This window comes from Culex pipiens, chromosome 2, assembly GCF_016801865.2.
Source record: "Culex pipiens pallens isolate TS chromosome 2, TS_CPP_V2, whole genome shotgun sequence".
In the NCBI taxonomy this organism is placed as follows: domain Eukaryota; kingdom Metazoa; phylum Arthropoda; class Insecta; order Diptera; family Culicidae; genus Culex; species Culex pipiens.
The window spans coordinates 212,243,985-212,260,313 of NC_068938.1; the positions used below are offsets into that span (position 1 = coordinate 212,243,985).

Here is a 16,329-nt window from a genome sequence, read left to right on the forward strand (position 1 = left end):
AAAAAAAAATGGTGAAGTCTCAAAAATAATAAACTCTAAACCAATTCAATGTTGAATCAAAAAGTAACACGAACTGTGTTAAATATTTTTTCCAATTAAAATCAATTGCTGTGGTCTCATTTTGTTTCAATTTATTCGAAGAACTGATAAGACCAAAGAAAAACGTTTTATTTGAATACTTTAAAATAATGATTATTTTGGGTTGTTGATTTCAAATACAACCTCACAAATCTGGAGCAACACGAAAAAAGGGCGGATAAGCATTTTGACAGTTTTTTGCTAATTCACAAGCTAATTTTAACTTTTTCATAAAACTAAAAGTGATTAACAATAGCTATGCTCTGCAGTTATCTCTCAACACTGCGGGTTTTGTTAAAAAGTAACCTGTTATCTGGAATTTGCAGAATAGTTTCAGCTGTCAAAATGCTTATGCGCCCTTTTCAAATGTTGCTCCAGAAATGTTCTAAGGCGATCTGAAAAAAGGCAATCAAAGATGGCGGATAGTGATTGGATTATTTGAAAGGTGTATGAAAACTGGAAAACCTTCAAACAATCAAACTTCGGAAAATCGAAAACTTCACTGATTAGAAACCGAGTACAATTAGGCTTGATTTGAGTTCCTCACCAAAATTTCACTGCTGGTATTTAATCGAATTATTATTTTTTTTATTTCTAATCTATTCAAATACAACACTCAAAATGCTAAGTGATCTGGGAAGATGAAATCCATGATAGCGGTTAAAATTTTGGGGGTGAAATATTGAATAAAACAAATAAATTCAATTAATGCCAGTTTGAAATGAAAGAAGTGATTTAAAAAATAAGATATATTTTTTTCAAACAGTTGAGAATATTTCACACGAGTAAAAATTGGATCAATAATTTCAAAGATACCATCGATGGAAAACTGAATGTACTTGGGAAAATTATTTTTCGTATTTTTTTCGCAAGCTTAAGATCAACAATAAGAGTATTGTAGAGAATTTTGTAAACGTTTTTCATATTTTTTTATTCCTAAAATAGGCGAGGCTGGACAATATTAAGAAAAGAAGTTAGGCCGTTGCAAATATTTTTTCAAAGTTTATGTCACCCCCCCTCCTTCAAAGTTGGCCTGAATATTGATAATTTTCATGAGATACCAATGTACATTCCCACGAAATGTTTTTTTTTGCGAAAAAAAAAATCCGTCTATATTTCGATATTTTCAAAAGTAGTGATTGGAAAGCAAATGTACGCCTGTGAAATGCATTTTAAAACACTTTTCTCATCCAAATGTTGAAACCTAGGCTTGTTATTTCAATTTTTTTTTATACTTTACTTAAAGCTTTATGAAAAAAAAAAACAAAGCAATTAACAACTAACATGAATTCCTCGATATTTTGATTTTTCTGAAAGAATTATATTTCTTGACAAAAATATAAATCATGATTGACACACTCTCTTTCAATTCTTTTTGTTTGTTTTGATTGTTTAAGTTTTCTCTCTGGACCAATATTAAGTTCCCATTTTTGAAGAATCAAAAAAATTGTTGAGTTTTTATTCTTCTTAAAATCTTCAATAGCTGTTTTTTTCTGAATAACATTATTTACAAATATTTTTCGATGGTTGATATAATTTTTTTTATGTTTTTTATTATAGTCATTTGGTAAGAAATGCCTATTATTTGAAGTTTTGGAAAAATGGGAAAAAGTCGGGAATTTGAAAATGGGATTTGTAGTCACTTTGTTGATCTTAAATTCATTTTTAAATCCAATCATGTAATGCTTTTAGGTGAATTTGGGATATTTTAAAAAATCACCAATTAAATATTTAGGCGACACCAAATCGATCAGAAAATTAGATTCAAATTTTCGAATATTTGCCTTTCACATTTCTACGGACATCCCCAAATTTGTATGGCTCTTTGGAAATAAGGAATCGGTGGACAAACTTTCATTTAAATCAAAAAAACACAAAAAAAAATAAAAGCAGTATTTTTAGCAAAATTCTAGAGAACTGCTCACTTTTGAAACTTTCTTTAATCGATTCTTTAAATAATCGAGGCTTTGAATGGTAAAAAATCTGTTATATTTCTTTATGAGGACGAACCTTTTCATACTCTCTGGCAAAGTAGTTTGCTGGAACACAAACAATAAGCTCATGAGGTTTTTGAAAATAAAAAAAAAAATTGCTGAGGTACCCAAAAATAACTATAACCAAAGACCGTAGTTTGTACGGGTTAAATCTCATTTAAAATTTCAAAGCCGTTCTTGCACAATACGTTTAAGGGATGGATTTATAATGATGGAATGCTAAAAGGTCGATTCTCCTCAGTGATCCGTAATTTAAGCAAGTTCCTCAAACTCCTCTTTCACATCGTCCCATATTTGTGCAACATTGTCCACTCTCTGTTTCACGCGTGACCACCAACTAATCGGTGCAATACATCTATGCTACCTCGCAACATCGCGCGAGAACTTACTCCTCCAAATCGTCTCCTTTTTCGCGCTCTGTTCTGCCCGAAGTTGTCGCGTACTCCTCGCGCGCGCTCCTCAACACAGCGTATCGTCGTCGTCGTCGCGTAGTACCGCGTGGAGACTTCTGGTGGTGTCGTTTCGGTGGTGGTTCGATATCGAATTTTACCAGCCAGCAGCAGTCTCACAGTCGCAGCGCTAAACTCGTCAAGTTCAAACGTTCTTCGTGTGGTCCTGCACACACCGCGCCGTTGCAGTTCGTGCCTATCTGTGTTGTGTGTGTTTTTCTTCTCGGGAGAAGGCTCGGACTGCATTCAATCCCGCAGGACCTTTCTCCCTGCTTTCGTTTTTACGCGTCGTTGTTGAGTGTTTGGTGTTCTGGGGGGACCTGCCTCCAACGGGTGATCAAGATATTGCGACATCTGATTAAATTGATTTTTCTTCTCCGGTGCTCTGCGAGCAGGCACACACACACACACGCGAGCAAACACCCGGACACGTGTGCTGGCCTGCCTCTCTGGGTGGAGGACAGCTGAGAGGCTCGTCGTCTTCGTCGGAGGAAACCCCCGTCGCGCGGTGAAGCCGCAGTGTGTGTCTTCCCGGAATTCTGCGACGGCAACACGGCGGAGCTGTCAAGAAGAGACAGCAGCAGCAGAGTGTGTGTGTGTACGAGCGATGGAAAATGGGTTAAATGGATTGACCTAGGTGTTGATAAGAGGTGAACGGTGGGGGGAAATTCCGGTGAATCTGTGTTGGCGAAGTTCCGAAGTTTCGTACTAGAGTACAGGGAACGCTCACGCAGGAGCGAGAGTACGAAAGGTTTAATTCAATTAGAAAAAAAGGAAATCAGATACGGAACAGCGAGTGACAGTCACTGGACGAATGTCAAAGAAGTATAGTGGCAGACTCTTGGACGGAAAGCAGTGTGGAGTCCAGGAGGGGGAGGAAAGTGAAAATTCCTTCTTCCTGGTGTAGAACCTCGTGCTCTCAGAAGAGAGAGAGAGAGAGAGAGAGAGTGAGCACGCAAAGCAGAGAGAGCGAGTTTTTCCGGCGACTTTTCACCGACAGAACCTGAAGCAGAAGGCACAGACGACGTCGAACCGCAGTGAAGGAAGAAGCTCAAAGGCTACGGTGTAGAGTTCAACATCGGAAGAAGAACAGCCGCGGATCAACGCAAGAGAGTGAGAGCGTGAGCAACTCGCGAGAGGGAAATCTCGAGAGAGCGCGAGAGAGTGTGTGGAAGGAAAAGCGGACCCCACTGCCGTTGAGGAGTCGGTTCGCAGCACCGAACTCACACCGAACGGAACCGCCAGGACGGAAGGATCGTCTTTTCGCCGGTCGCGCCGGAGGAGCTCTGTATTTGTACCACACGGTTGTTCTGAGTTCAAGAGTGTGTTCCAAGTGTCTACCGCTGGTCTAGAACTGGTTGGTGTAGAGCAGCGCTAAGAAGAAGGTGTTCGTGCGGATCTTCGCGCAACGTGCCGTGGGACAATTCCGGAGGTGGGACGGATTTTCCGGAAAATCCGGACAGCGGCAGCAGCCGCAGCTGTTCCGAGGGTTAGTGGAAATTAGGTAATCGTCGAGGTGAACCTCCAGCTTGTACTAGAGAGCGAATTGTGTGCGGTTTTTTGGAAAAGGAAAACTTCACGCCAGGAAAGCGCAGGAAAATCAATTTACGTGTGTAGTTGTGCAAAGTTTTTATATACTCTTGTTATTTCCTTGTGATTTTTTTTTCGTTCTGTTCATGTCATCCTGTGTGTAGTGTAATCGTATAGTGTACATACCGAGCAGAATAGCAAAGAAATACCAGAAAATAAAAAAAAAAAACAACGGAAAGGAGCAGAAGCAACTCTCTCTTCTTGGTGTGTGCCGCAGTGGGACGTTAATTACATAAGAATAAACTTGATTTTTGAGTGTTTTTTTTTTCGAGTCGATTCGAGTTCAATCCGAGTGATAATTGGATAAGTGCTTTTTGGAGACAGTTTGTGACAAATTGGGCCCGTTTTCACACAAACACACCTGCACACAAGAGATTTGTATACAGCAAACACCGCTGCAAAAGTTGTCTAGGAGAAGTTATAAACAACACGTTTTACTCACCAAATTACTCACAGTGTTTAGCCAGTGCTTAGTTAGCTAATGTTTGACGCAGTTTGATGTTGGTAGGGTTACATTAATCGTGTTCGTAGCGAGTTACAACTTACTAATTAGCCTAAACTACATAAATAGTATAAAAAGGAAAAACTAGAATTTGTGAAAAAACAAAATCAAACTTTTTTGACAACGAAAAAAAATAACAAGAAGAAGTAAAGGAAGAAAACTAACCAACAAAAAAAACAACAACAAAACAAGGCAAAGAGAAGAAAACAAAACAAACCTGCCCTGGCGCGGTTGAACTGTGATGGTGCTCTACGTGAAGAAGGATTTCTATCGTAAGGAGCCCGACCGGCTGAGGCACCGGCAGCCGCGACTCGTGTAGCTCTGCCATGAACAAGCATCTCTGGAACAGCGATACATCCTGGGGATGTGTCCCGGCAGCAGCAACAACAACAACAACGACAACTACGCCAGCACCACGACGACCACGTCCAACGCTGGCGCTGACTACGCTGACGACGCTGGCCCATCTGACGACCATCCTGCTGCTGCTGCTGCTGGCGCCCGGTCCAGGTGAGTGAACATTTGATAAAATTTCAAAAAGTTGTAAAAGTTCAATTAAAAGATATAATTCAAAAATACTCGCATCCAGAAGCTAGACGCCGGTTTAAAAAATATTTAAATATTGAATATTTTTCTCCTTCAACAATTTCTTAAAAGATTAAGAGGAACGTTGAATAAACTTGTAATATACTACTCAGAAAAAGTTGTACAACGTTTATAAATGCATAAATATTTACTTTTTTTTACTTTAAATTTGGTGAATTTGGTTCATTAAAAGACGAAAAAATTATGTTAATAGACTTTTTGATATTTTTCACATTTCAGATAGTTACATAACAGTTCTGTTATGATATAAAGCATTTTGTAATAATTTTTGTTGAAAAAATTCAAAAATATGTCTTGAAATTTTAAATTTTGTTTTTTTGATTATGAAATTCATTTTAAAAGAAATAAAATTACGACAGGCAAACATAACTTTATTTAGGGCAGAACAAATTTTATTTAAGTTTTTGAAAAAGGTAGTCGTTAGTTTACTTTTTTTAATATAAAAAAAAAAAAAAAAACAAAAAATTCGAAGAAGTCGAAAAAATATTCAATTCTTTACTTATGAGTGTTTTTTTTCGATGCAAACAGCCTGTAAATTTAATCAAAATTTGATAACTGTTAAATTTTTGTAAAAAAGATGTCATTTTTTTCTAAATGAAATTTGTATTTTTATCATTCTCTGCCAACTCACAAAATTGGAAAAAAAAACTTTGTTTTATTGGGTATTTTTAGTCCTTGATCACGAATCTGAGGTTTAATGTCGTTTCCGTTACCTAACTGCCATTTCCCGTTACTTAACTGTCACAAACGACATGTCATTTTATGGGAAATTCAAGCTCATTTTGGAATCATCAAAAACCTAAAGCGGTAATTTTTTATTTTAAAATTATGTGTTTTTTGTAACTTTGCAGGGTTACATTTTAGAGTATAACAATTTTGTAGAAAGTTGTGGAGCAGATAAAACAAAAAATAAATGATGTGGTAACATAAGAGTTTTGCATGCATTCTTCAAAAAATATCGGAATGTTACGTAAAAGAAGTTTTAAAAAGTGCTTTTTTACCAGCTTTTCGATATTTTTTCACACTGAAAAGCTCAGCAAAAAATACAAAGTGAAATTACAAGCCATGGTTTCAACATCTCTATGAAAATAGTGTTGTAAAATGCAGAAAAAAGTGAAAAAATCTCTCTGCGGTACTAATTGTACAGTACTTCTACATCGCAATTTCGCTAAAATCCAAAATATTTTTGAACTGCTAAAATCATGGTTAAAATGATTATTAATGCATAAAAATGCATTTTGGATGGTTTTCAGTAGATTGCGAACGTGTAAATAGAAGTTTATGCAACAAGTTGAAAAAAAAAAGATTTTTTCTGCACGAGTCGTACATATCCAACGAGAATTACTAAGTTGGATAAGTACGACGAGTGCTAAAAAAATCAAGTTTTGCAACGAGTTGCTTACAACATTTTTTGCAATTCAGAGAAACGCAATTTTAATGAAATTTTATGTCAAACATCCATGTGCTAAGTAAATTCACCTTTCAAAACAAAAATATACACAGAAAAAAACGTTGAATTTTGGATTGTTGAAAATTTGGTAACTTGAATATTACCTCTGTTTTTTGAGTAATATTACATAAAAAATGTATAAAAATGTGAACCTGATAAATATTTATCAAAAACTGATGAAAATTCATCATTTTCTGGGTAAAATGAATCAATTTTTTTGACACAAAATCTGTCATCATTTCATGATGAGTATCACCATCATTTTTTTCTGTGTATAGAAAAAAAATGCTTTTTGCAATTCCGTCGTTAAACTACTTACATTTCCTGTCATTCTTGAACGACGAAATAGCCTACTTTTCTGTACCAAAAATAACAGAATCGAATAGCAACACTTTTCAAAATAAATGCTGAAAAGTTCTACTTTTCAGCACTCAAATGGGTGCTGAAAAGTTGAACTTTTCAGCACTTGTTTCGAAAAGTAACACTTTTCTACATTTTTTTTTTTATTTAAACGATTTATTGACAAAATACATGAAAATTTGACATAAAATTTCACTCAGTGTGTGTTTTTTGGAATTGCAAAAAATGTTGTATGGAACTCGTTGCAAAACATGATTTTTTCAGCACTCTTCGTAATTATCCAACTCGGTGAACCTCGTTGGATAAATGTACGACTCGTGCTGAAAAAATCCTCTTTTTGCAACTTGTTTCATAAACTACTCTTTCGATCCTAGTGCTGAAAAGTTCAACTTTTTAGCACCCATTTCAGTGAAGTTGTAAAAGGTATTAATTATCCATTCTGTTATTTAAAAGTAGGTCGTTTCGTCGCTCGAGAATGACAGGAAAAGTAATAACTTTCACGACGGAACTCCAAAAAACAATCCAACTTTGGTTTTGTCAATTCATGTGCCATAATTTTTTAGCAAAAAAATGCAGCAGCATAAAGCAAAAAAGGCCAAATATAGATTGATTTTTATAAATTACAAAAATTATAAGAATTTGAGATTTGAAAATTTCAAGATTTGAAAATTTCAAGAATTGTACATATGAAGAAGATTTAATCTGTATATAAAAATTTCTAACAATAAATTAGGATACCGATTTGATTCAAATTGTAAGGAATAAAATAAACCAAAGAAGAACACTCAATTTGAAATTCTTCGTTGTTTTATGTACATTTCAAACTGAACTGCGAATAAATTCCTAATTTTTTTTGATACAGTCCAGACTCGATTATCCGAAGCCTCGATTATCCGAAGTTTCGATTATTCAAAGTTCGATTAACCGAAGGTTTTTATGGAACTTCGGATAATCGAAGCACGAACAATTTTTTTTTCGTTTTTTTGTCTATTTCTTGTTTTAAACATCAAAATCGAGTTTTACGAAACCATTTTAGTCAAATTTGAATAGTTGATTGCTTATTAAATAATAAAATGCATTTTTTCAATATTTCGTCACCGCCATCTTGGATTAAAAAAAAATGTAAATCACTTTAGCGTAGTTTAGGGGTCATACTGAAGCTCGACAATAAAAAATAAGACGGCAAAATTTTTTTTTTGTGATTCGAATATCCGAAGTTTCGATTATCCGAAGTGAAATTTTTCCGAGGCCTTCGGATAATCGAGTCTGGATTGTATTCAAATTTCAAGAGAGCATTAAAAAGCAAAACATTTTAGCAAATTCGTTACAATGTAGTACTACCCTACTCAAGATGCGCTTCCTTCCCGGAACGAACTTTTCCGTGCTCTAATCTGGTTCAAAATTTAAATCTCGCTCGGCCTCCTGCAAGTGTCATTAATCCTGACTTGAGCCAAAACCAGGAGGAAAAAGAAATCGCCCATCCCATCTCCCTGTTCGATTTCCAGACCTCGCTCACTCTCACACTCTGACACAACAAGGCCTTCCGCGCCGGAACGTATAATTAGCGTAAAGAACTTGCCGAAGGTTTTCTTTTCCCTTTCCCCTTCCCCGATTTTTCCTAACGTCGTCGTTTTACACGAGATTCTTTTGATTTGCCTGTGTTGCTGCTTCTGCACATTTTTCGCGTGTTTGCTACCTTCGTTTCGTTTCGCGATTCGCGATTTGCGATTTCTTCCTTTTTCGCGTTCACTCTCACCAGCCAACGCGCCATGTGTGCGCGAGTGTGGTTTGATGTCTTGGTGAGGATCAAAGGCTTGTGCAGATTCCTTTGCGCAACCGTTGCGTTTCGGCAAGACATAATTTATGATTGTTTAGCAAGAAACAAGCCTCCAGAACGAGAGTGTTTGTGTGTGTGTGTGTGTGTGTGTGTGTGAGAGAGTATGTGTTTGTGCGCATTGTAATAGAGAGAGAGAGCAGCAGCAAACATATTTGCAAGACACGCAGAAAAATAGCATGTTTGAGACGATAACGACATTGGCTGAAAATTAAAAAAACTAAAGAAGAAAACTACCTCATTTCCATGTGTGTGCGAAAGTGTGCGAATTTTAGTGTGTGCGTTCTGCGGCGCGGTTCTCACTCATCATTTATGCTGGCAGGCTGCTGCTCAGAGCAGCATTTGCCGACAGACAGAAGCAGAGCGAGAGAAAAGAGGAAAGGAATGTTAATTGAGACGCATTGATGAGCCTGGTGCGGAAAAGTAAACGAAAGAATCGCGTGATGCAACAATGCTCTCCGACGACGGCGACGTCTTTGGCTCCCCGGCGATGATGATGTTTCTGGGTTTTGGTGGCACGTTGCCCCGTCGAAGGGCTTGGCTTGGTGGGAAAAATGCATCCGCAATCGAGGCCACTCCAGAATGCGTGGTGAACCCTAATTGACCCTAAAACAAGTGCTAATCAGGGGGAGGTTGAGTAGACAGGTGGAACGGATAACCTTAATAGGATGGAAAAAAAGTCTAATAAAATACGAAATTTCTAATTTTTAAGTGCAAACTTTAACCCTCTTCTCCCTTCTAGGGTTAATATTTAGAAGATTTCGTGGTACGAAAACTTTTGTGTTTTCGTTTTAAAATTGTCTTGTTATTTTTTAAGTGTTATTTTATGCATTTACTTGAACAAAAAGTAATCTTAAATATATGTTTTCTGAATGTTAAACTACTTCAAACTAGCACCAGGTGCTTTAACGGTATACAGTTCAGACTCAATAATCTGAAGTCCTCGAAAAAAAATCATTTTGAATAAATTGGGTCGTAGAGCTCGACATTGATGTCAGAAGTAAAAAAATAAAGAAACAAGGTTCTATCCATTCACCAGAATGCCATTCCCTAGAAACCCTTTCGCCAGAATGGACTATTACCCAGAATTCCATTCCATAGAATTAACCATTCCCCAGATTTGCTGTGTTTTAATTTAAGGGGTTACATACATGTAGAAAATCACAAAATTTTATATTACAGAATATTTGGTAAATCCACTCAGAAGATGATAATTAATCATTCCTGAAAGTTTTATGAAGATATTTCATGATTAAACTGAGTAAGAGACGATTTAAGTTCAAAATTTTGCCATGCGCAAAGCGGGCTGTCAAACTTTGTTGGCGTTTTACTCTAAACCCCGAGTTGATTTACGGGTGCCACGATATCTCGAGATGGGATGGGCCAAATTGGCTGAAATTTGAGGTGAAGACTCTCAAGATGTATCCCATGTGCATGACCAAGCCCAATTTTTAAAATTAGATTTTTTTAAAAATACAAAAATTAAAAACTAACGGTTTTTTATTTGAAAAACACAAAAAAAAAATTTATCTTTTTTTAAATAAACTTTTTGAAAACCGGGCTTCGTCATGCACACGGAGTCGGTTTAACGAGTCTTCACCAAAATTTTGATCCGATTTAGTCAAGACAATGTTGAGATATCGTGGCACCCGTTTTTTGAAACTGCTCACTTGAAATTGCTATATCTCGGTAACGATGCAACCAAATATCTTCAAATTTGTTTTGAAAGTAGATGAAAATGTATATTTTAATGCCATGAAAAAAGAATTAAAAATAAGTTGGTGTGTGTGCTCATACCAACCTCTGACTTTTTTGCCGATATACATGTATATAACCCCTTAAAGAAATAAGGAAAATTTTATCAAGAACTGTGAAATTCATAGAGATTTACCCTTCTATTTTATAATATTTGAAGACATAAAAAATGGTAAAATTTTGCGAAAATTATGAAATTCTTAGAGATTCACCCTTAATTTCAATAAATTGCAATATATCAAAGATATTCAACCTTCTTTTTTGAAGATATGAACAGATAGTTTAGGTTTGATGATTGGAGAGAAGGGTAGTTTTATACAAGAATTTTGTTATTTCTAGAGCTTCAACATTCTTTTTCACTGCAGAAAAAAGATCATTTTTAAAACATTGGCAAACGTTACATAAATCAAGTAAAACTTCAAACCCTAAAATTTTCATAAATTTCAAGAATTCTAAAGCCTTTATTTATGTAAAAACGAGCGTAAAAACAAATACAGTCTTGACTTGACTACAGGAAGTTTCGATTATTTGAAATTTGGATTTCCGAAACTTCTAATGATCAAATCATGAATAAAATATATTTTTTATTTTCTTCTTTTTAATAACAAAATCAAGTTCTGCGACTTTATATTAGACAAATTTGAATGGGTGGTTGCATGTTGCAAAAAAAAAAAATATTTAAAAATCATCAAAGTCGCCATATTTGCCACCATTTTGAGTTAAATATTTCCAGATCACTTCAGAAAAAAGACAACACATTGTCGTTGTGGTGCTACCTTGTCGCACGTGCATTTTGGACCAAATTGAGTTTTGAACGCAATTTTGATGCCTTATCTTTTGACCTTCAAAAACCCTCAAAAATCGATTTCAATTCTGAGTTATTCAATAAAAACCGAAAAAACTCCGTGAATTGGGTACTAAAGCCCTATGTAATTTTTTATGTACAACGGTAAAAAACACGATTAAAAACCATTTCTGATCATTTTTTTTCATTTTAACGCAAAAATTTTTTTTGTCAAGACAACATTTTTTCGATGGATTAACTATGGTCCCCTTGGAAAGAGCTGTCAAGTAGGAGCTTTTCTGTCAAGAAGGACCGCGGGGTTAATTTTTCAAAATTGATTCAAACATCCATTTTTGACTCTTTGTGGTCGTGCAATGGGTCATTGTACTCAGAAAAATAAACTTTATCGCTGTAAACAATAATATCAGCAATCTAAGCTTCATTTTAGGACCCAATTGTTGTCACTTTTCCTATGATGAAAGAAGTTTGAATCTTGTCGTGCTAACGTGACACATCCTGAAAACTGCCGCAAGTGCAACAACTGGCCCGACTACTGTGAACATTTGAAATTATAACTCCGGATTCGACAAACTTCCAAATTCAACCAAACTTTGCGTGTTTGTTTTTGTTTACATTTCGTGCGACGTGCGACAAGATAGCACGACAACGTCGACAAGATATTTTTTTGTGATTCGATTATTCGAAGATCCATTTATTAAAAGTGATTTTTCCCAAAGACTTCAGATAATCGAGTCGGGAATGTTTTACCTTTTAATTTCAAACCTCACCCCAATGGTTATGATAATCGCTTATTTGCTAACCGAACAATTTTATCGAAAAAAAAGTTAAGGTATGGCATGGCGATCGATACCCAACCAACCTGCGAAACTTAATACCGACTGTCTACGAGACAATTTAGCAAATTACCTCTTCGATAATAAAACGGTAAACCGAGCGCTCGCAACCGTCATCAGCGCGACACGCAAATTTTTCGACTTCGATAGCGATCAGCAAAGCGCGGTTGCACCTTAACCCACCTGAGAAGCCAAAAAGTTGTTCGATAAATTAAAAGCCACCCGGAATCAGCGGGCACGCAATCACAACTTTAAATCCACCAACCTGGCAGCAGCGTGGATGATTAAATTTCGGAGCGTAAGTTTGCATGTTTGGTGCTCTGGTTTTTAATTTTGTTGTTGAAACGCAAGCTGGGCTTGCAAACATATGGTGGGGTGAGTGGGGACAAAGTCACTTTTAGTAACAGGTGATGTTCAGACAGTACGGTTGAAATGAGAAAATTTTACACGAAGGTGAAAAACTGTGAAAACAATCGAACCGGATAGTACTTAGCAGTATTGTAAACGAATGATAGAAAAAACTATCATTTGATGATTCTGTAGCTTGTGAGATTTCTTCTTTTATCTCGTGAATACCGTCAATCTGAGCAGTCTCTTTCTATTAATCCTTCTCTTTTCCTCGTTCACGAACACTCGCTGAAGATTCTTTTGTCTTCTCCAAAAACCACAATGAAAGAACGCGAGAAAGGGGTTGGGATGAGGAATGAGAATGAAAAGAGAAAAGAAAATTCGCTTACTTGATGATGTTGTTCTGAGAGTTTCAGAGAGATTCTCTTTCGTCGACGAAAAACATTTGCTTTTGAAACATAAAAATCACCGTACTCTCCAAATTCCGTCTGTTCAAAATCTGCACGTTTTTCACACTCCAATGTTCATCGAGACATGCAAAAAAAAAAAGAAACATAAATTTCCAACATCAAGTTTTGATTTTTTCGGTTTCGGCGACGGCCAATTTCTCATCGCTTCTCCTAGTTGTCATCCGCGCAGAGTCGGGGGTTTCGTGTGAGACTCGGCAAAAAAACGTCATGTTTTTTCGGGTGTACGATTCGCGAATAAGTAAGATTAATTTCGGGACTTTGCCGGCGCTGTCAACACGGCTGTCACTTCTAACGGAGTGGCATAAATCTTGCGTGCGATTTGTACGGTTTTTGTCCGAGAATGCGCTCGTGCAGTTGTTCGGGAATGATACGTAATCGCTGAATGTCCTAAGCATAGCAAGTTGCTCGATTTCCGACAAAGTTTTTCGCGTTCCGGAGTCGGTGTCTGATCTGGCGACATCGGCAACGTTTCGAATATATTTGCATGCTAATTAAATGGAGCGGATGAGTTCTGCCAATTAGGGTTTTCCTAAGAAATCCGCGCCACTTAAGCGTTAACCGAAGGCGCCAAATCTGATAGGGCTCTCAAGGGCCCACATTAAAATTGGATCAATCTTAAGATCTTAGCGCTATATAATTGGAATGGTCGAATTATTCAAATGTAACGACTTGTGACGGTCAACAAGATCCTTCAATGGGCCCATCTCCATTCATTCTTCGTCACATGTTGTTGGAACCATATTGGCTCGTAAACTATGGACTAAAAACAACACAGCTAATTAAAGCACCAACCACTTCAGGTCCCACACATGCTGGAGTTATTAATATTGCCAACCTACACACACACACACACCTAGTGACGACCCCTTTGCCAGCTACAGGGAGCAGTCACGAACGCCCTGAACCCTGAATTGCACCCGAGCATCTGGACGCCAGGAGGAGTGCCGGCCGGGAAACCACACACATGCTACTGGGCGGGAAATGGGGTTGGAGGTGTCCTTGCCGGGGTGGCATGAGGTAAAATAAGCTAAACCACAGCTAACCTTACTAAGTCGACCTTTGATCAACTTTCTGTGGAAGTTGCTTGAGTAAGATTTTTCGTAGATTTAAGATTTAACAAACATGAACGCCCACTTGACCCCACCGAACCCAATGGATTGCAACATCGACAGGTGAGCGAACCAGGATCCACACAGCCCGTTGGAAGCACACTCTCTCACACGCGGAAGTGGCGGTGGCAAGACCTGGCAAAAGCGGCGCTTCTAATACACCACACACAGGCTCGACTCGACTCGTTCCAGTCGAGTGCCTTCGAGTGAACGGGTGTCCCTTTGCTTTTTGCTGGCATAATTCTCGACGTTCAACGACGACGACGACGACGACGACGTCATGTGTCAGCATAATATGTTTTGCTCCTGCCCTTCCGCGTCCTCACGTCCTCCTAACCGTTCCACGTGGGGACTCCACCGCGCCAAGCATACAAATACACACGAAGAAGCGGTTGACGATCATCATTGCTACTGGTAGACAGACAGGGAGCAAACTCGTGGAAAGGACTGATCATGTATCCATCCGCGATGCGTACTCACACTTTCGTATCAAGTTCGATGTAACTCGCCACGTTGTGGTCGTTGTTTTCTTTGAGGGTTCCGGTTGAATTCCAAACGCACGGCAAAGCAAACGGTAGCACCATGTGTGTGTGTGGAGGAACAACAGCCGAAAGGACTTCTTCGAGAAAGAACCGGAGTGAATGAAGCAAAAAGGGCTAACGAAATTAAAACGAGCACGCGATTTCTTGGGCGTTCTGGTGTTGGTGAGCGGCGCGTTATCGTACGATCTGGAGGCAATATCTCGCGCGATGTGTCACGTGGTGGATCCTGTTTCCAGAAGGCGCGGTGGGTTTAGAGGGTTGAGAACATCAAAAATAATGAGAAAATAGTACAACATTTTCTCCAAAGTGGGTTAACAAAATATGTTCAATTGTGTGTGTGTTTTTTTGTTGATTTTTAGTTAAATTTAATTCAGATGACCTCGTACCAAAGTCAATCTCTAACTTCAGAGCTCTATTATGTCTAGAAATACCAAATTATCTGAAAAATAATGTAAAAATGAGTTGAATGGCAGCTTGAGTTTAAGAAAAAAGTCATAATACAGTCCAGACTCGATTATCCGAAGTTGTGATTATCCGAAGGTTTGTATGAGACTTTCGATAATCCAATCATGAACAACAATAACTGTTTTTACATGTCTTCATTTTCTAACTTTTAACATCAAATTCGAGTTCTGGGAACCCATTTTAGTGAAAATTAATTGGTTTATTCCCTGTTAAATAACCAAATAAAAAAATGCATTTTCTCAATTTTTAATCCCCACCATTTTAGCAGCCATCTTGGATCTGAAAATTCTAAATCTTTTTAGAATAGCTTGGGGTCATTAATCTTGATAAAAAATAACGCAACGAAAAAAAAAATCGTAATTCGATTATAACAAACTAGGGAAAATATAAAAAAAAAAATATACCCTATCAAACACCTATCTTCGTCATATGAAGAGTTTGATGCTCGATTAAAGCTCCAAAAATACTTTTCAGGCTATAAGCGGTGTATGCATTTCGGAAGGAATCGGTCAAGAAAAATTTCAAATACACGGAGAAAAAAGAGTTCCCAAAATCGTGAACAAGCGTTCATGAAAATAGGAACCACGAACAAAGTGTTCAAATCTCATGGTACGATTTCGAAAAACGTACCATGGAATTTGAACACTTTGTTCGTGGTTCCCATTTTCATGAACGCTTGTTCACGATTTTAGGAACTCTTTTTTCTCCGTGTAGGCAGCAGCGGCAGCGAAAGCAAGCCAGAGAGGGTGAAGAAAAGCCCCAAGAAATCGCTCCCTCTCCTTTGTTCTGCTGTTCGTAAAGCTGTTTCTTGACCCCTTTCCTTCCAATCTGCGTACTAGCCTATAAACTTACCAGCAGCAGCACCGCCTCGAGTAAGCACGCAAATTTATGCCACTTATTGACCAAAAAGATCAAACTTAATGCACTTTTGATCATAATTTCCATTTTGCGAGACCATTTCACATCATTTTCGTGGCACACACATCCACACGCAAGATCAGAGGTTAATTGCTTAACGAAAGTCGCCATAAATATCTTTTCACTTGCGCTAACGATTTCAAAGCGCTTAAGATATAAAATTGTTTCCAACTACCGGCAACCTGTTCTTTCACACATTAGTTAGTCACTCACTTGAAAAA

At 37.5% G+C, this 16,329-nt stretch overlaps 1 protein-coding gene across 4 annotated transcripts in view; it reads left to right on the plus strand.

The window, feature by feature from the left end:
- The first annotated feature begins 2,618 nt into the window (after positions 1–2,618).
- The window catches only part of LOC120425965 (protein NEL-like), a 168,035-nt gene continuing 154,324 nt past the window's right edge, over positions 2,619–16,329 (plus strand). For 2 of the 4 annotated variants that reach the window (XM_039590612.2, XM_039590614.2), the window contains exon 1: positions 2,620–5,123. In XM_039590612.2, the coding sequence (XP_039446546.1) occupies positions 4,940–5,123 (184 nt within the window). In that variant the 5' untranslated portion in view covers positions 2,620–4,939. Of the gene's footprint in view, positions 5,124–16,329 lie in introns of all 4 variants that reach the window. The other 2 variants (XM_039590613.2, XM_039590616.2) reach the window with 2 other exon arrangements.